This window comes from Protopterus annectens, chromosome 14.part0 (genome assembly GCF_019279795.1).
Source record: "Protopterus annectens isolate FY-2018-M chromosome 14.part0, PAN1.0, whole genome shotgun sequence".
In the NCBI taxonomy this organism is placed as follows: Eukaryota; Metazoa; Chordata; order Ceratodontiformes; family Protopteridae; genus Protopterus; species Protopterus annectens.
In genome coordinates this window covers 693,320,373-693,337,931 of record NC_056748.1, presented here as the reverse complement: position 1 = coordinate 693,337,931, position 17,559 = coordinate 693,320,373, and the positions used below count along the sequence as shown (strand labels likewise).

The 17,559-nt window shown below is 42.5% G+C and overlaps 1 protein-coding gene across 2 annotated transcripts in view; it reads right to left on the bottom strand.

The window, feature by feature from the left end:
- Window positions 1-17,559, bottom strand: part of ZBTB48 (zinc finger and BTB domain containing 48) — an 823,012-nt gene that overhangs the window by 446,573 nt on the left and 358,880 nt on the right. For both annotated transcript variants that reach the window (XM_044056423.1, XM_044056424.1), the window contains exon 4: window positions 11,415-11,526. In XM_044056423.1, the coding sequence (XP_043912358.1) occupies window positions 11,415-11,526 (112 nt within the window). The remainder of the gene's footprint in view (window positions 1-11,414; window positions 11,527-17,559) is intronic.

The window sequence follows — 17,559 nt, the reverse complement described above, 5'->3', positions numbered from 1 at the left end:
CTAAATAATTCCAGTTACTTCTTAACCATCGCTCTTTTTATTTTACCCTATTTTTAAACTCCATTTTCAGTTTATCCCACTCACTAGTTTAGTTCAGCAAATTTGTTTGCATTAATATGTACATTTTTTGAAAGGCACCTTATCTTTGGATGACTACAGTAGTACTGGATAAGATTACATTAGATATTAAAGATATAATTATTAAAAACTGGAAAGTACTTTAAGGTAATGATCAACTTGTATGAATTATAGGTGACAAACCAATTTTATATAAAAGAAAACCATAAGATAGAATTGGTTGCAGACTGATAGTACATTGTTAGCAAAGCCCAGTTCCTCAAAAACTAAAAGTACATACAAGTGTGGTGAATGTGGGGCACGTTTAATTTCTGAAAGACCCAATATTTATTTAGAACATTTGGATTGTAGTGCTGGAAGTAATGATAGGTATACCTGTAAATCCACAGGAATAGTTGTTTAGCCAAGTGCTCTATATTTCCTTCATTTTATATAGGTATGACTTCTAGAAGTTTAGAGAGGAGGATTAAAGGCACTTGTATGCCATAACAAGTAAAGATCTGAATAATGCCCTATAAAAACATGCATTATATTGCACCAAGTAGAAAAAGGGTTTATATTTTGTGATTATCAAACCATACAATTGACAGGGGCTACTTTTAGAGCTAAACTAGAGATAAAGGAAACAGAATCACAACTAAGACTAAAAACACATTTAATATTGATAGTTTCATTCAAGCCAGAACTATAGTCTGCTTTAAGTAATAGAAGGTTAAAGAAGAACAAATGTACTCGGTATAGTTATTTTATAAATTTATCAAACAGATTTTATATTTAGTTTTATAATATGTGTGGTACTTTAACTGGCAGTGGTGACTAGCCAAGTGTCTGATACAGGAAGTGTTAAATATCTGCATTTCCATGTTGTTTTTATTCTGATAAAGTTACATTTTAGTATGAACAAAAGCACTAATTTGTTTGTGTCTTTCGGCTTTTCCCAGTTAGGGGTCACCACAGCAGAACTCCGGTCCGCTAATGATTGGTAGTGGATTTTTACGTACCGGGTTACCTGCCCTGATGCACAACCTTCAACGAAGGCATGCCCCATTCACGTATGCCTCCACACAGAAGACGCTCTAGCTGAGAATCAAACAAGACAACGCTACCACAATATTACCGCTCTGGCCCTGGTGTTTGTGGTTTTAGTTTAACACAGCATGCATCACTTTGTTTTGTATGAGATAGTACTGCCACTGTGTACAAGTCAGTGACTACATAGGTAGGTACTAGGCTATCTGCCCGAGGGCATTTATAAGCCTAGCCAAAACGTGCTGGCTTTTGCCGCCCCTTTAGATTAGTTCCCTGTGCCTCTGTCCATCAGAGCCACTAAAGTGATCCCTGGGGTAAATTTTCTGTTTCCCATCCACTTGTCAAGATTTCTCTTGGAGAGAGTCAGTGAGGGGCTCTGCCTAATGTAGATTGGAATCTTGTTCCAAAGCATGGGAAGTCTCTGGGACAGCAATCTATCCCTCCAGCACATCCTATTTATTGTTGTGGTGAGGTTTAGATCCCTAGAGCGTGTGGTTCGAGGGGATTTGGTTTTCTTTAGGTGGAGCATGTCCATCAGTTCTGGGTTAGATATGGCCTTGTATGTCAGGCAGAGATCACCTCTGAGTAGGCGGTATGCAACAGAGTACAGCTGGAGTTTCTTCAGTGGAGCTGCATATGGCATCTCTTTGAGGCCAGTAATCCTCTTAGTGAGGTACTTCTGTGGACTTTCCAGCTGTTGCAGGTGTCTTGTAAGGTACATCCCAAAAGGGATGTTGTACTCTATGATGGGTCTGATGAGTGATGAGTAGAGGGGCACAATAACCTCTTTTGTTCTAGATCCAAACCCTTCTGTGATTAGGTGGGCCACACAGAAGGATTTTCTAACCACTTTGGCAATGTGATTATCAAAGGAGAGATTACTATCCACCTGGGTCCCCAGATCCCTGATTACATCTTCCGTATTTTGAGGACTACCACCTCTATGTGGTAGTTAATGGGTAATATTTTTCCAAAGGGGATGACTATGCACTTTTTGGCATTTAGCTTGAGGCCATGATTTTGACACCAGGTATCCATCTCAGTGAGACCCTTCTGGAGGATGTCTGTGTCAACCGAAGAGTCAATTATGGCCCCTAGTTTGCAATCATCTGCGAACTTGGTCAGCCACAGTCCTCCTGTGCTTGTCTGTACCTCTGAGAAGTATATACCGAACAGGAGGGGTCCCAGGACTGAGCCCTGGGGGACGCCACTTGTAACTGGTTTAGAGTCGGACCTAGCGCCCACAACTCTTACCATGTGGGTTCTATCCATGAGCCAGTTGGCAACTCATCTCGTGATGTAGGGGTTAATGTTCAGGCTGGTGAGCTTGTCTATAATACCAAAATGGGGAATGGTGTCGAAGGCCTTGGCGAGGTCTAGGTAGGCTATGTGGACCACCTTTCCCTCGTCTATAGCCTTGGTAACTGTTTCAAAAAAATCTACTAGGTTTAGGAGGCACAATCTGCCCTTAAAGCCGAATTGGGTAGGGTCCAGTGTTTGGAGGTTCCCAATGTCTCTGTTAATGAGTTCCATGATGATGCGCTCAATAGCCTTGCAGAGGAGGCTAGTCAGGCTTACAGGGCGATAGTTCCCAAGGTCCGTTGTGGCTCCACCTTTGTGGAGCTGGATAACCGTTGCTGTGTGCCACTCCATGGGTACATAGCCTGTGGAGAGGCTGAGTTTGAACAGTGTGTTTAGGTGAGGAGTTAGTTCATTTTGGAGCTCGTGTAAAATGCAGCCTGGGACACTGTCAGGTCCCACTGATGCTGTGTTTTTGGCTTTGGAAAGGGCCGTTTTAACCTGTGTGTCTGTGATTTCAGGGGCTCTACATTCTTCTGGTATGGTCATGGGCTCTTTTGGGGGTGAGAGGGGGGTGAAGTTTGCACTGAACCGGTCAGCCAGGATGTTGGCAATATCAGTCGGTTCAGTGTATTTTGTGCCATTCTGGACTAACTCAGAGCAGACCTGAGAGTTGCCACTTAGATTCTTGACATAGCTGAAGAATGCTTTGTGGTCATCGTTGGAGTCCTTGATGATTTTTCTTTCGAAAATAGCCTTGGATGACTTTATAAGAGATCGTAGTTTCTTACTGATACTGATCAGGGATGTCTTCCCTTCTTGGGATTTTGCTCTTTTCTGTACTAGTTTCCTCCTTCTATTGTATAGCTTATTTATGGCAGGGATCCCACCAGACTGGTTTCCTCTTCCTGGAGGAGTGAGTCTTGGTATTGCTTGGGATAGCATGATCCATGCATTATTGTAGGTGTTAATAGAGTAATTAGTAAAGGATTCTGCAGCTTTGACAGTGTTATCCTTTAGCATGGGGGCTTTGAAACTTTCCACATTGGTCTTAAGTAACGTAAAGTTTGCTTTTGAAAAGTTTTTCATGGTGGTTTCCTTAACTGGGGGTGGGGGGTGGAATGCGGCTGTCCAGAATGATTAGTTTATGGTCTGATCTAACCAGTGAGGGGTTGACCTGAACACCGGTCGCCCTATTTTGGTGATGACCAGGTCCAATATGTTGTCACTTCTGGTGGGGGTGTTAACCAGTTGATCCAGGGCATCTGAGTTTATAAACTCTAGGAAGCGTTGGGCAAGGGAGTTAGTACTTGAGTAGTTCTCCCAGTTAATGTTTGGGTAATTGAAATCACCCAATATCAGGGTGTTAGGTAGGACCTTCATATCTTCCAGTGTTTTCAGAAATGTGGAATGTGGGTCCTGGGACATGGTGGGTGATCTGTAGCAAGCTACAATTTGAATTGCAGTTTTGCACATGGATGTCCTCTGAGGCATCGTACTGCACCACTAACCTGGAGGTGTGGGTATCCTTGATGAATATGGATACACCCCCACATTTTGTGTTTCGGTCCAGGTTCTGTGGCCGAAATGTATGGTATGACTTGTACTCTGGTAGTGCTGGGGTGCTCTCTGGAGCCTAAAACCAGGTTTCTGTTACTGCACAGATTTAGATTTTCTCCATACTGAGGAGTGCCTCGAGTGCGTGCATTTTGAGGTTTAGACTTCTGGCATTGAGTAGCATTACCCTCAGTTTTTGGTTTCTTGTGCTGTTTACAGCGGTGGGTTTGTCTTTTGAGCCATGCATAAAAAAGGCACTATGGGGGCTGCAAGAGCCTTGGCCAGTATTCGAAAGCCTAAGGGTGACCGGTGCAAGCAGTCTCTTGCGAAGCAACGTGACTCGTCAAGTATGTCATCCCAGGTGGACAGACACTGGATCCCCTTTGAATGACACCAGAAGCTTAGCCAGTTGTTGAAATTGATAATTTTTTCTTTATACTCTGGTATCATTCTTGGTGAGGGCAGGATACTACTCAGGGTCAGGGTCATACCAGCCTGGGCTATGTGATCAGAGAGCTCTTCCATTTCTCTCTTCATGTAGTCTAGGGAGGTACATCTCAGGTCATTCACACCAACATGGACAATGACAGAGTCATATTTGTACTTTTTCTGGAGTGACCTGAGTGCTTGTGTTACGTGGCGGATCCTGGCACCCAACAGGCAGCTTACAGTAACCTTCTCCTTGTTCAGCCTAGTGAGTGGGACGTCAGTGTGCCTGACTATAGAGTCACCTATTACTTGTGTGTTGGCTATGTTATTTTGCCTTAAGGGCTGTGATTGCAGGGCACACTGACTTTGTGAAGTATGTGTTTCATGGTTTGTGTTGGGTGTGGAGGTTGCTTGGATGTCTGCTTTGGAGGTTTCTGTTGCTTTTGCAGATTTTTATTTAGAGCCTCCGAGTATGTTTTCGTGTATTTATGTATGTTTTTTGCCAGTGCAGGTTTGATAGGTCTATGTGAGACTGGTGGTGTGATGCAAGTATTTCCCATCTCCGCTTGACTGTCTGTTCCAGTCTTGGGTTGAGAGAGCTTTGCCTCCAGTTTGGCTGTATACAACAGCACAGACATTGGCAATTTGCCTGTGCTGCTGTATACTGTGCACAATGCCTTCTGAAGGGGGTGTGGTATGGTTGCAGTTGGTTGCTTGCTACCATACATGTTGTTGCTGGTGGATGTTGTAGTGGTTACAACGAGGCCAGCACTTACACTGCTAGAGGTTACTAGGGATGCTAGCTGGTCTGCCTGATGCTGTAATATCTTACTACATTGCACACAGCATGCTATAAATATCTGATAAGCTGTAGCAGAGGCATATTTTAAAGTACGCCCAGAATTATCTCTGCAGTGGAATTAAGATTTCAAAAGGCCAAACACATACTCTTCCATATTTCTGGTTTGAGCATAAGATATTACATTGCTATTCAAACATTCCATTGTTATAAGTCATGGCTTCTGAGGGTATCCTGCATCACTTAACACACTAGGGATGGAGAAAAGAATGGGGAGGGGAGAGATACATAGATAGACAGATAAATAATGGTGAGGCTCTGTATGTGTTGTGTATGTGGTTGTGAATATACAGGTGCATTCCTGTGCCTGCCTTTGCCTACTAGGTGGCATTCTGGAATGTCTGTATGCAGAAAGTAATGATACGGTTGACAAGTATATGAAGCATGGGCAATGACACAATACTGTGCAGACGCATGATTTATTAACCCTTGTATACTGCACATTACTTGGCAACTGATGGAATGATAGTTTTACTCCTGACGTAATGTTGTCCATGTACACCAGGTGGGGGCCTTTGCTGTCAAATGGGTGAAATCTTTGGGTCCCAGCACTTCAGGGAGCTAGTCAATGTCACAGAAGTCATGAAGGGTGGTGCCTCCCTCCCCTAGTGTGTGTGTGTGTGTGTGTGTGTGTGTGTGTGTGTGTGTGTGTGTGTGTGTGTGTGTGTGTGTGTGTGTGTGTGTGTGTGTGTGTGTGTGTGTGTGTGTGTCTGTGTTGGAAATCCAGATATTCTCCTCTACACGTGGAAGCAATGTATGCATCAAGGTATTCTACAGACCAGCACCTGAGATTATTAAATGTGCCTCCAGTCTGTCTCTGGAAGGTCCCCGTAGCTAGTAAAGTCACAGCCATTACTGTCTATTACCCAGAGGTATAGGAAGTCCATGCGCTCTTCCAGTTGTAGTCCGTCGGCCATGTGTCAACCTCTGTAATATATCTAGCCATGTGAAGCTGGTCCTGGAGCAGCTGGTCTGTACGCTGTGGGAAAACAAACCTCTGCTGGTATCAGTTCCTGCTGTGCTAAATCATGCATCTGGAGGACTGACAGTTGACATGAAGAGGTGACTGACATCCAACTTGCAGTGCTTAGTGAAAGTATGAGCAGATGACAACATAGCAGCCTCAAAAATAGAATTGGTATTTAGACCCTTGAATAAAGCACCAGAGGAGGCAACTAATCAGTTAGAATATGCCTTTACTGATGTGGAAAGGAGTTTTCCATGAAAAGAACAACAAAAAAGAAATGTCCTTAGAAATCTAGGAGGAGATGGCTGGCTTAGAGACAGCCAAACACAATGTCCTGGGATGAAAAGAAACAAAAAGCTGCTCAGATTTACAAACAACTTTAGTTTTATCCAAACAGCATTTGAGCTGTCTATGCAAATCCAGGGTATAAACAACCTTCTCAATGGCAGACTGCGGTGAAGGAAACCATGAAGAAAGATTAATAAACTGATTAAGGGATAACTTATTGACCACCCTGTGTAAAAAAAGGACTGGTACAAAGCGAAACCATGTCTCTGTGGGAAAACTAAGAATGAAGGAATAGCTACGAGAACCTAAAGTTCAGACACCTTTGGCTGAACTGAGAGCCAAAAGTACAGTCCTCCAAGTACAAAGCAGTAAGGAAGCCAAAGAAGCAGGTTCAAATGGAGCCAGTCAATTTTTCCAGTAAAAAAATATGAAGTCCCAGGAAGATAGAATAGGCTTCCTAGAAAGCCTAATATGAAGGATGCCTTTAAGAAATTGCTTGACCTCAAATCTAGAGGCCAGAGGAGGAGTCAAGGACAGACTAGCAGAAATTGCTGATATCTGAGCTTTAACTGAAGAATATGCCAACCCAGCATGAATCAGATCATACAAATAAGAGAGGACCAGAGGAACCTCCACAGATCGGGGATTCTGATGGCAAGAGAGGCATCACACAGAAACTCTCTTCCATTTGGACATGTATGTATGATTTCTTGGTAGTGGGTTTCCTGGCTTACTGTAGAATCCAAATCATGTCCTCAGAAAAGAAGTGCCTGAAAGGGATCAAAACCCTAACACCCACAGTGTTGGCTGAAGAGTATACAATTGATGGACAAGAGATCCCTTGTCTTGTGCAAGATCAATCCAGTGACGTAACTTATGGTGATGGCCACTGGTCATGTGAGAAAGAGGGGGGAACCAATAGTGTCTGGGCCAAAAGGGAGTCTTGCCTGATCCCCCTTCAAGGAAAAGGCAGGGAGTCCACTTTCCAAGTCACAGGACTTGGGACTCCAGAACAGAAAAGAGGAAGCTGTCTGTTCAGTGTGGAGGCAAAAACATCTACCAGAGGAATACTCCACTGCTGGAAAATGTCCAACACAACTATGTGAAACATCCATTCATGAGCTTGTGTGCTGGACTTACTCAAGCAGTCTATCACTAGACTGCGCTCTGAGGGAATGTAAACTGTCTGAAGAGTCACTCAATACTGGACAGCTAGATCCCAGACTTGAAGAGCCAGTTTGCAAAGAAGATAGAACCCTGTTCTCCTTTGCTTGTTGACATACCACATCACTGTGGTATATTACGTGAAAACTTTGAGGGGGCCAGGGATGAAAGAGGGACTGAAAAGCCTGAAGAGCCCAGAAGCAAAGCCCTCATCTCCTTTATATTGATAAGGTCAGACTTCAGATAAGGAGGTCAGAGAACCTGAACCTTGAAGAGGCCACAAGTGGCACCCACCCCCTGTCTGAGGCATCTGTAAGGAGCTCGTGAATAAGAATTAAAGTTTGGAAAGGAAGCCTCGGGTTGAGTGAAAATTGAGAAATCCAACACTGAAGCTTGAATATGAGACATGGAAGAAAAGGTACTGAGATGTCCAGAGGGTGGCAATGTTGAAGCCACACTGACTTGAGGTAACACTGAAGCTTTCTCATATTGAGCCTGGCAAAAGGGACCATGAGAATGATGGAAGCCATGAACCAGAGACCGCTGAGAAACTTCCTGGACATGACAGATACCGGAGGAAGAAAGGACTGGAAAAAGACAAGTAGAGACACAGCCTTGGGAGCAGGCAGAGATGGCTGCATGGGAACCATCTGTAGCCAAGGAAAACATGACCTGGGAAGGCATCAGAACTGATAACTGGAAGTTTAAGATGGACCCCAAACTCTGCAATGTGGAAGTAGTAAACTTTGAGATCCTGCATCAGTGTGTTGGGAGAAGAAAGTTGACTAAGCAGATCATTTAGATAGGGAAAGATATGAATTCCTTGGATTCTGCAAAAAGTAATGACAGGAGTGAGACATTTGGTGAATATCCTTGGGGCAGCAGAGAGGCCAAAGGGCACAAAAGAGAACTGAAAATGCAAGGAAGAGACAGAAAAACTTAATTTACTGAAGACAGGATGGATTGGGATGTGAATGTATATATCTTGAAATCCAGAGATACTAGAAAGTCTGGGGTAAAAGAAGAAGAAATGATGTCTGCAGAGATAATATCCAAATGGAAGGAATCTTGAGAAAGGTGTTCAACCAGGAAAGATCCAGAACTGGTCTCCAAGTGCCTTTCTTTGTGGGACCAGAAGCATTCTAGAGTAAAATCCCTTCCCTGCCTGGAAAGTAGGCACATGACTGGTGCTCTGAGAGAAAAAAAAAACAAAAAAACGAACAACCACCACCTCTGGGAAATCAGACAGCTGTTCCTGAGGACTGGTAAACGAGACAGCTGTTCCTGAGGAGGTTGAGGAATGTCTGAAAAGGGAGGAAGGGACTTCCAAACCACAAAATCTCCATGATGGATAATGGAAAGAACTCAAGAGTCTGAAGTGATCTGTAGCCAATCTGTAAGAGTCAGGGTCAGATGGAGGGACAAGGGAAACTGACCGAGTGGCAAGAGGAAGCAAACTGTCAAATAGAACCCAGTTTATCCTGGAGTGCAGGTTTTTGGAAAGCAGGAGTCTGAGTAGACTTAGCAGGAGGCACACACCTAGAACCATTCTTGCTTTTAGGAGGAAGGCGAGATTGCCTATGAAGAAAAGTAAACAGAGGGATAATTCCTCTGAGATTTGGGAAAAGGAGAAACAAAAATATGTTTCAGGTCCTGTAAGGCTTTACCCTTGTCCTGGAGAGACTTGAAAAGTTCAGCTGCAGCAGATCCAATGAAATTTTTATTACTCAAGGGAGAATCCAAAAGTTTGATCCTAATGTTAAGGCAAAGTCAGGAATAACGCATCATAACTGAACCAAAGGCAGCAGCCACATCACAGCTATATTTGATTGAGTGGTGGACAACTTGAGAAGTAGATACAGCAGAGAAAGGGCCAAAGTCTTCCACTCAAGAGTCAACAATGTCAGAAACCACCTCAAAATATAAAAAAGGAAGGCCAAAACATACCTGGGTCAAATGAGTCTGGCAGTTGACAGTTCTAAAGGAAAAAGTGTCAGCAGTGTAAACTTTTTTGCCCAGCCTTTTCAAAGCCTTACTATTCCTATCAGAAGGCTTCTTAGGTGCAGGAGGTTGAGATCCAGGTACTACAGATGCTGCTGAAAAAGTGTCCAGAAGGGCAGCTAGAACAGGACGAACAGCAGATGGCTTCAGAGACTCCATCTGTAGGAGCTCATAATATCTTTTCTGAACATCAGAGACTTGAGAACAATCCCACTCAAAATAAGGCATCATACACATGCAATGGTATCCCGCCAAAGGAGAGTTCTTCCAGGGGTTATTTGGACTTATGGAGTCCTCCTCTTCTCAACCATAGTCCAAGGGGGAAGAGATTTGGTAAGAATAAGCCAAAGATTCTTCCCTAGCCCAGGTCCTCATCTGAGGAATCCAATTCCCTATGCCTCTTGAATGGACTGGAAGACCACGGAGAAGCAGCCACAGAGACCCCTTGAAGAGGCTTCAAGGCCATCAAAGCATTAAATAAACCCCGAGTGAAAGCCTGCCATTTATGTTTGAGATCCATTCCAACAGGGGAAAAATGCTTTCTTTTTTGTTTCCTTTAAAGCAGGACGTCCACACAAAACACCCTCGGAGAGTCAGAACCCTAGCAAGAGTCAATAATGGTCATAGAAATCTCCTAAGATCTGAAGAATTCCTCTCGGTCCTTTGGATATAATCAACGGAGGTTCCTACTCAACGTTAGGTACAGACATTTGAAAAGTCTCCGAGAACGTGCAAGAAGCTGGATCCATCCTGGCCTCTGATAACCTTGCAGCAGAGTAATCCAAAGCAACCACCAGACGGTCCTCCAGGCTTTCACCAGCCTTGAAACAGACATCCAGGGTTGGCTGGATCAGACCTAACTTTTCTGGCCTTCTTCTTGGTAGATGGTTGGCCCTTGGAATGGGAGGATTTCACCATAGAACCCTGAGTTAACAACTTAAGATATTAGTTCTCTAGTATATGGACAAGGAGGATTGATGACTATGTTGGGTCTTAGACACAGATGCGTGGCAGACAGAGCACTGCATATGACTGTGGGAAGCACCTAAACTGAGGAGACATTGGTTGTGACTGTCTTTATGGGAAATCTGTCAACCACACCGACATTTTACCTTTCTGGATAACATCAACACAACAACTACAACAAAAAAGACAAAGAGAAGAAACCCCAATGAGGCACTTATCTGAAAACATTGCTTGGTAACCAGCACAGCAGAAGGGCATTCAGAATGATATTCAACAATAGCATTTGGACTGATGGCAAAGAAGTTGTGTGTGTGTGTGTGCGTTTGTACATCAGAGTGATGCCCTACATCTTGCACAAGGAGCAACTGTGAGATGTATGATGCCTGTAAGTACTAAAGGCTTTGGTATGGCTGGAAGTTAGGCTATCCTTGACAGGAAATTCATTAGGTAAACTTCAACATTGATATGGAAGAACACATATTATTACAATGAAAGTTGGTAGATAAAATGCTTTCATGAAATGGTAACGGGCAAATGTTCAAAAATGCATCCTATTAAGGGACTTAAAAGGGAAAAAAGAAAGCTGTTACATCTGCAGCTTGTCCAGCAGGCAGGAAGCAGGCACAGAATACATGGGACAGGTGAACCTACCTGTTGTCAGTCTATTCTTCTAAATGCTGACGTTCATCTGCACAGTTGTTAAAAGTATGTAATAATCATTAGTAATTACAGGAACATTACCAGTCCCAACCTTTAATGGATGAAACCTTTCCGTACCCGATCTGTTCTTCCCATGCAGTTCTTAGCTTCATGTTCCAAGAGGTTATCTTTACGAAAGTAACATTTCCCACACTTTAGGCACTCAAATGGTCTCTCCCCTGTGTGTCTCCTGCAGATAAAAAAAATACATTTGTCAATAATATTTCAGCATGTTGGTCTAAATGTATGTAGCTCTGGAAAAAATTAAACTGTTAAAAGGTAGTCGCTATCTGGCAACTTCCTCATATGACAGTTACCTATTATGCTACTATATGATCATCCCAGTACTCTCAGCTGCATCAGTTTCTAGCTACTATATGATCATCTCAGTACTCTTAGCTGCGCCAGTTTCTAGCTGTCATATGCCTCCAAGTAAAGAAAGGACAGCACCTAGGTTCTGCTCCCTCTGCAGACAACCAAAGTGAATGAGGAAACAAGTGACACTTCCTGTATTTGAGAGGTTGTCAGAGAAGGGGATATGTGGCACTGCCAGATGTATATTGCTAAATCCTACAAAACCACTGATCTAATGCTTCATTTTAGCCCTTAATCTTCATATTTACCCCAAAGACAAAATAAAATCACAGGTGTGTGACAAACTCGATTCTGGCCCTAGCTACATGACAAGTGGCTCTGGTCCAACTAGTATCATGGTGCTGAGGGAACAAGCTTGGGGGATGGGACAGAAAGGCAGAGGTTGGTTCACCCACCTACGAAGAGGTATTCAGCAACAACCCACCACAAGAGCATGATCTGAGGAAGTCAAGTACTGGGTTTCAGCACACAAGGACTTGGGAGTCTAGCCAAGCAGTGCTTGCACTTGTGCAAAGCACTGTGAAACTTCTGAACTGTACAAATTGTTTCAGTATGGCACAGCATGATGTTGCATCAAGGCTGTAAGTTGACACAGGTAGGGATATAGAAGCTTTCAAAAAATCTAATCACAGCCACATGACAGTCACATTTTCCAGCTCTTGCATCTCAATCCTGGCATCTTTCTGACACTAGGAGCAGGAAGGAAATTAAATGAGACAGTAAAAAAATATTACGAAGCTTGATAGTCAATTGGAGGACAGAGCCAAAAATTACTTGGAAAAAAAAAGTCTTTGGAAAGTTACAGTTCTGACTTAAAGAAATGAAAAATACATGTGCAGTGTAGGACAAGACAGTGACATACAAATCACTCAACAAACCATCAAGACTTATCAATAGCCACATCTTTTTTAAGTATTTTTTAACATAAAAAGTTTTCCTAAAGTCACAAACATAGGAGTGAAAAAAATAAGCATAAGCAAGTTGTCATTAATGAAGAAAGGGAATAACATAAGTTCTTCTGGATCACCTGGATAACAGTATACAAATACTTTGATGACAATGACAAAACTAACATTTTAAGAGAAATACTGACAAAATTCTGATCAAATTCATACATTTCTTCACTCAATCATTGATAACTCGCTTACTCCATTACAGGATCGTGGAGGTGATAGTGGAACAGATTAACAGCTTCAAGAATATGGCAGGTGTGACTGAGAAGGATAATCTAAATGAGGAGGTAAATATGCTAGACTCAGTACTGCAGACAACTGGCACAAACTGTCAGGGGTAATGAGTGATAGAAGAATGCCAAAGAAGTTGAAGAGTTAAGGCGTACAAAATGATGGTGCATCCACTGTGCCTGTATGGCACAGAAACCTGGGCAGTGAAAGCAGAGCGACTGAGGAAATTTGAGGTGGTGTAGATGAAATGTAGTAGGATGTACCCTGTGCAGCAAAGAATGAAATGAGGATAGCAAAGCTAAAACCAAACTAGCTCTAACAGCACAGAAGGCAAAGGAGAACAGATTACAGTGATGTGGGTTATATATGTGCAAGAAAGCAGATGATGATTTGGTGAAGCAGATTTGGGAGAGGCAGAAAGAAGGCAAGAGGGTGTGATAACATCTATCCAAGAGCTGGACAGACTGTACGGCAGAAGACCTGCAACAGTAACGCATGACAATTAACATAGGACAGTGGCATTGAACAGAGAGAGATGGGTGACAGCTGATGTGATACCTATTTCCATGTAAAACAGGAAAAAGGGGAATATTAATGATGAAGGATAAACCTCTCCTGCATAATCTAGACGGGGGATTTTGTCCTCCATACCTCCCTTAATTATATATTAATTCTACAGTTGCACAACAATGGAGAAAGAGAAATTCCATAACACAGTACATAACAGTATTGCACAAAGATTTTACAGTGCCTATATTACAAAGATATGACCTATGAACAAGAATAAGGTTCATACGTTTACAGGTAAATACTAGTTTAACTGTCCTGAAAGGCCATTTTAAGCCTAGCTAATAACCTGAGGTCAGAATCAAACCCTGCATTTTGTGTTGATAAGATGAAGATCTTAACCATTATGCCAAACCCACCCTTTTAATTCACAGTTTCATAGGTGTGTACTAGGCTAACGGCCCTGGGGCCTTTACAAGCCTAGCCCATAGAAATGCCCTGGCATCATACCACCCGATGTTAGTTCCCACTGCCTCTATCAAGTAGAGCCACTGGAGTGATCCCTGGGGTAAACTTTCTATTTCCCATCCACTCATCAAGATTTCTCTTGAAGACAGCCAGTGAGGTGCTCTGCTTGACATGTATGAGAAGTCTGTTCCAGAGCATGGTCAATCTCTGGGTTACAAACCTGTCCCTCCAGCATGTTCTGTTGATTGTGGGAATGAGGTTGAGGTCTCTGGAGTGTGTGGTGTGGAGGGATTGGGATTTCTTTAGATGTAGCATTTCTAACAGACTTGGGTCAGACATGGCTTTTTAAATCATGCAGAGATCGTAAGATGACATGAGAGAGAAAACAGCTGGAGTTTCTTTTGAGTCTGTCCGTGTAAGACATGTTTAAGACCTAGGATGCTCTTTGTGAGATACTTTTGTGGCCTTTCCAGCTGTTGCATGCATCTAGAAGGGTATATGCCAAATGGGGCATTATACTCACTGATTGGCCTAATGAGGGAAGAGCAGAGATGATGACCTCTTTCTTTCTGGATGCAAAACCCTTGGTAATGAGCCGTGCCATATAGAAAGACTTTCTGACCACAGTGGCAATGTGGTGGTTGAAGGAGAGGCTGCTGTTAACCTGTGTCCCCAGATCTCTTATAACACCTTCAGTGTTCGGTGGGCTCCCATCAATGTGGTAATTAGTGGGAACTGAGTTTTTCCAAAGGGGATGACTACGTCTTTTTTTGGCATTAAGCTTAAGGCCATGGTTTTGACACCAGTCACTGGTCTCAGTGAGGCCTTTCTGTAGGATATCTACATCACTTGGGGAGGTAAAAATGGCTCCCAGCTTATAGTTGTCTGTGAACTTGGTCAGCCAGAGTCCCTCCGTGTTGGCCTGGACTTCTGAGAAGTAGATGCCAAACAGGAGAGGACCAAGTACCGATCCCTGTGGGACTCCACTCGTGACTAGTCGGCAGTCTGACTTGGGAGTCAGCTACTTTCACACTATGGGTACTATCTGTGAGTCAATTTACAACCCACCTAGTGATACAGGGGTTGATGCCTAGTTTGGCAAGTTTATCAATAAGTCCTGAGTGGGGAATACCACCAGGGTATCTGCCCTTTCAAAGGTGATAATCAAACCCTGCACCTTGTGTCGGAGGTAAACCCCTTAACCATTATGCCAACTCCAACCCCAGTAAATACGTACATGCATACATACATACATGCATATGTTCATAAACTAGGCCCTTAAAGGGCCATTTTGAGACTAGCCTACAACCTGAAGTCAGAATGAAACAATGTACTTTATATGTCTAGGAGGTGAAGACCCTAACCATTATGCCAAACATACACCATACATTTAAACAATTTTGATAAGGAAGTTAAAATCACAAATGAATGACCAAACAATTGGAAGGAAGCCTCATCCATACCAAATATGTATGAAACTAGCAGCCCAGCTTCCCACCACCCCTCCAGCAGTGAGTAGTGTGTCCTGCCAGTGCCACTTATTAATGAAATGAACCTGTGATTTCATGTACACAGTGCTCTTAGCAAGCAATGCAGCTCCTCCCCCTGTATAAACTTCCTAGTGGAAATTGGTAAAGACCTCTTATACTCTTTCCTCCATACTTATAAAACTACCTTGCCTACCCAAGTTACCCAACCACCAGCATGCCAAAACTCCACTGACTCTTCTGCTAAAATCAGTCCTGATACAACACTACCACCAAACTACTGCTGCTGTCTCAAACCTCTGTTCATGAATCCCAGCCCTCATCTATTTTACTCCATACAATTTATTCAAAATTCTGCTCTACATTAGACATTTCCCTTTACTTGATCTGAGTTGAGGCTTCTATTAGGTAGCCATTTCTCTTGTTTACCAAATTTAATCTTTATATATCAATGTCAATGACTGCTTTTTGCAACTACACAGTTAGTATATGAAAAAAGTCCCCACTGTTACTTGGGCTATGTTTTGGGAAGCAACAATACTTCATTAACTGCTTTTGCCCTTATTTTTTCACTGTAGAGTATCTGCATGCATTGTGGGCATTTGTGCTTCAATGAAACCTTCTCAGGTAGAAGTGGTAGCATAAACTACCAGCAGAATATCTCCAAAAAGCTGCCAAAGCTATTGCCTACCCAATATCAATCCTAATAAATAGAACCTTACAAGAGGGAAATATTCCTTCCATCTGGAAAATCTCACACATCATCCCCCTACACAAAGGTGGCAATTCTAACGAATACTCCAACTACCGTCCAATAGCATTACTTTCTCCTTTAGCTAAAATAATGGAAAGATGTATCCATAAACAACTACTAGATCACTTATTGCAAAACAATATACTTGCAAATTGCCAACATGGCTTCAGACCATTTCATAGTACTACCACTGCTCTTCTATCCTTTTCTGAAAGTATCAATCATAACAAAAATAACAACACCCTCTCCTCAGCACTCTTTATTGACCTTTCCAAAGCTTTTGATATGGTCAACCACCATTTACTTATAAATGTACTAAGATCTCTTTCCCTAGATTCACTGGCTATTTAGTGGTTCCAATCGTACCTTACAACAGACAAGCGGTGCTTTGGGACAATAACCTATCTTTACATCTCCCCGTTACACTAGGAGTCCCTCAGGGCTCAATTCTTCGTCCCCTCCTATTCTCAATCTATATAAATGACTTTCACCTAACAATTACTCAAGCTACCTGTATTCAATATGCAGATGATTCTACAATCATCTGCTCAGCTAAATCTTCATCTGAAATACAGTCCTTAACCCAGAAAATGTTTACTGTAGTAGAAAACTGGTTTTTACAACGTTGCCTCCTCCTGAACCCCAAAAAGACAAAACTATTGCTCTTCACACCCACCCGCAAGTCCGGACCAATTAACGTCTCAGTCCTATCCAATAACGGTACCATTACATCTCCAGACCTAACCACTAAATTTCTAGGTATAACAATAGATAACTACCTTACCTATGAAACTCACATTAACAATACTATAAAAACGGTAAACAGGAAACTGGGCTCCTGTATAGGATAAAGCCATTCTTTACTCCACAAGCCAGAAATTCTATTGCCCTTACCCATTTACACTCCTCTATGCTTCATCCATATATACAAATCTGACTAAAAACAACCTCAACAAACTGTCAAACTCTTATAATAACATAGCTAGATTTGCCACAGCCTCCTCTTTCAGAACCCACCACTGTCATAATCTGAAACTAGGCTGGCTTGAGCTACAAAACCAAATCCATTATAACCAACTTATCATTGCCCATAAAACCTTCTTCCAACCAACTAAAACTCCAATACTATCAAACCTTTTTACCCCATATAAAAACCTTAACTTGCGCTCATCCAAGAAATTACTAGTATCCACAAGTATATCCAACAATATCTCTGGTGACTCTCTGTTCTCTAATGCTGTTGGAAAATACTGGAACCAACTTCCAAATGAACTGACATCTCTGTCGTCTTTAACACTATTTAAACAAAGATTGAAACTTTACCTTAAAACACACTGGTTTATGCCCCTGTACAAACCCAGACTAATCTAAATGGCATGGCTATCATCATCACCGCTGACCTAGTATTTTTCAACCAATACCTCTACTTTCATGGACTAATCCAAATC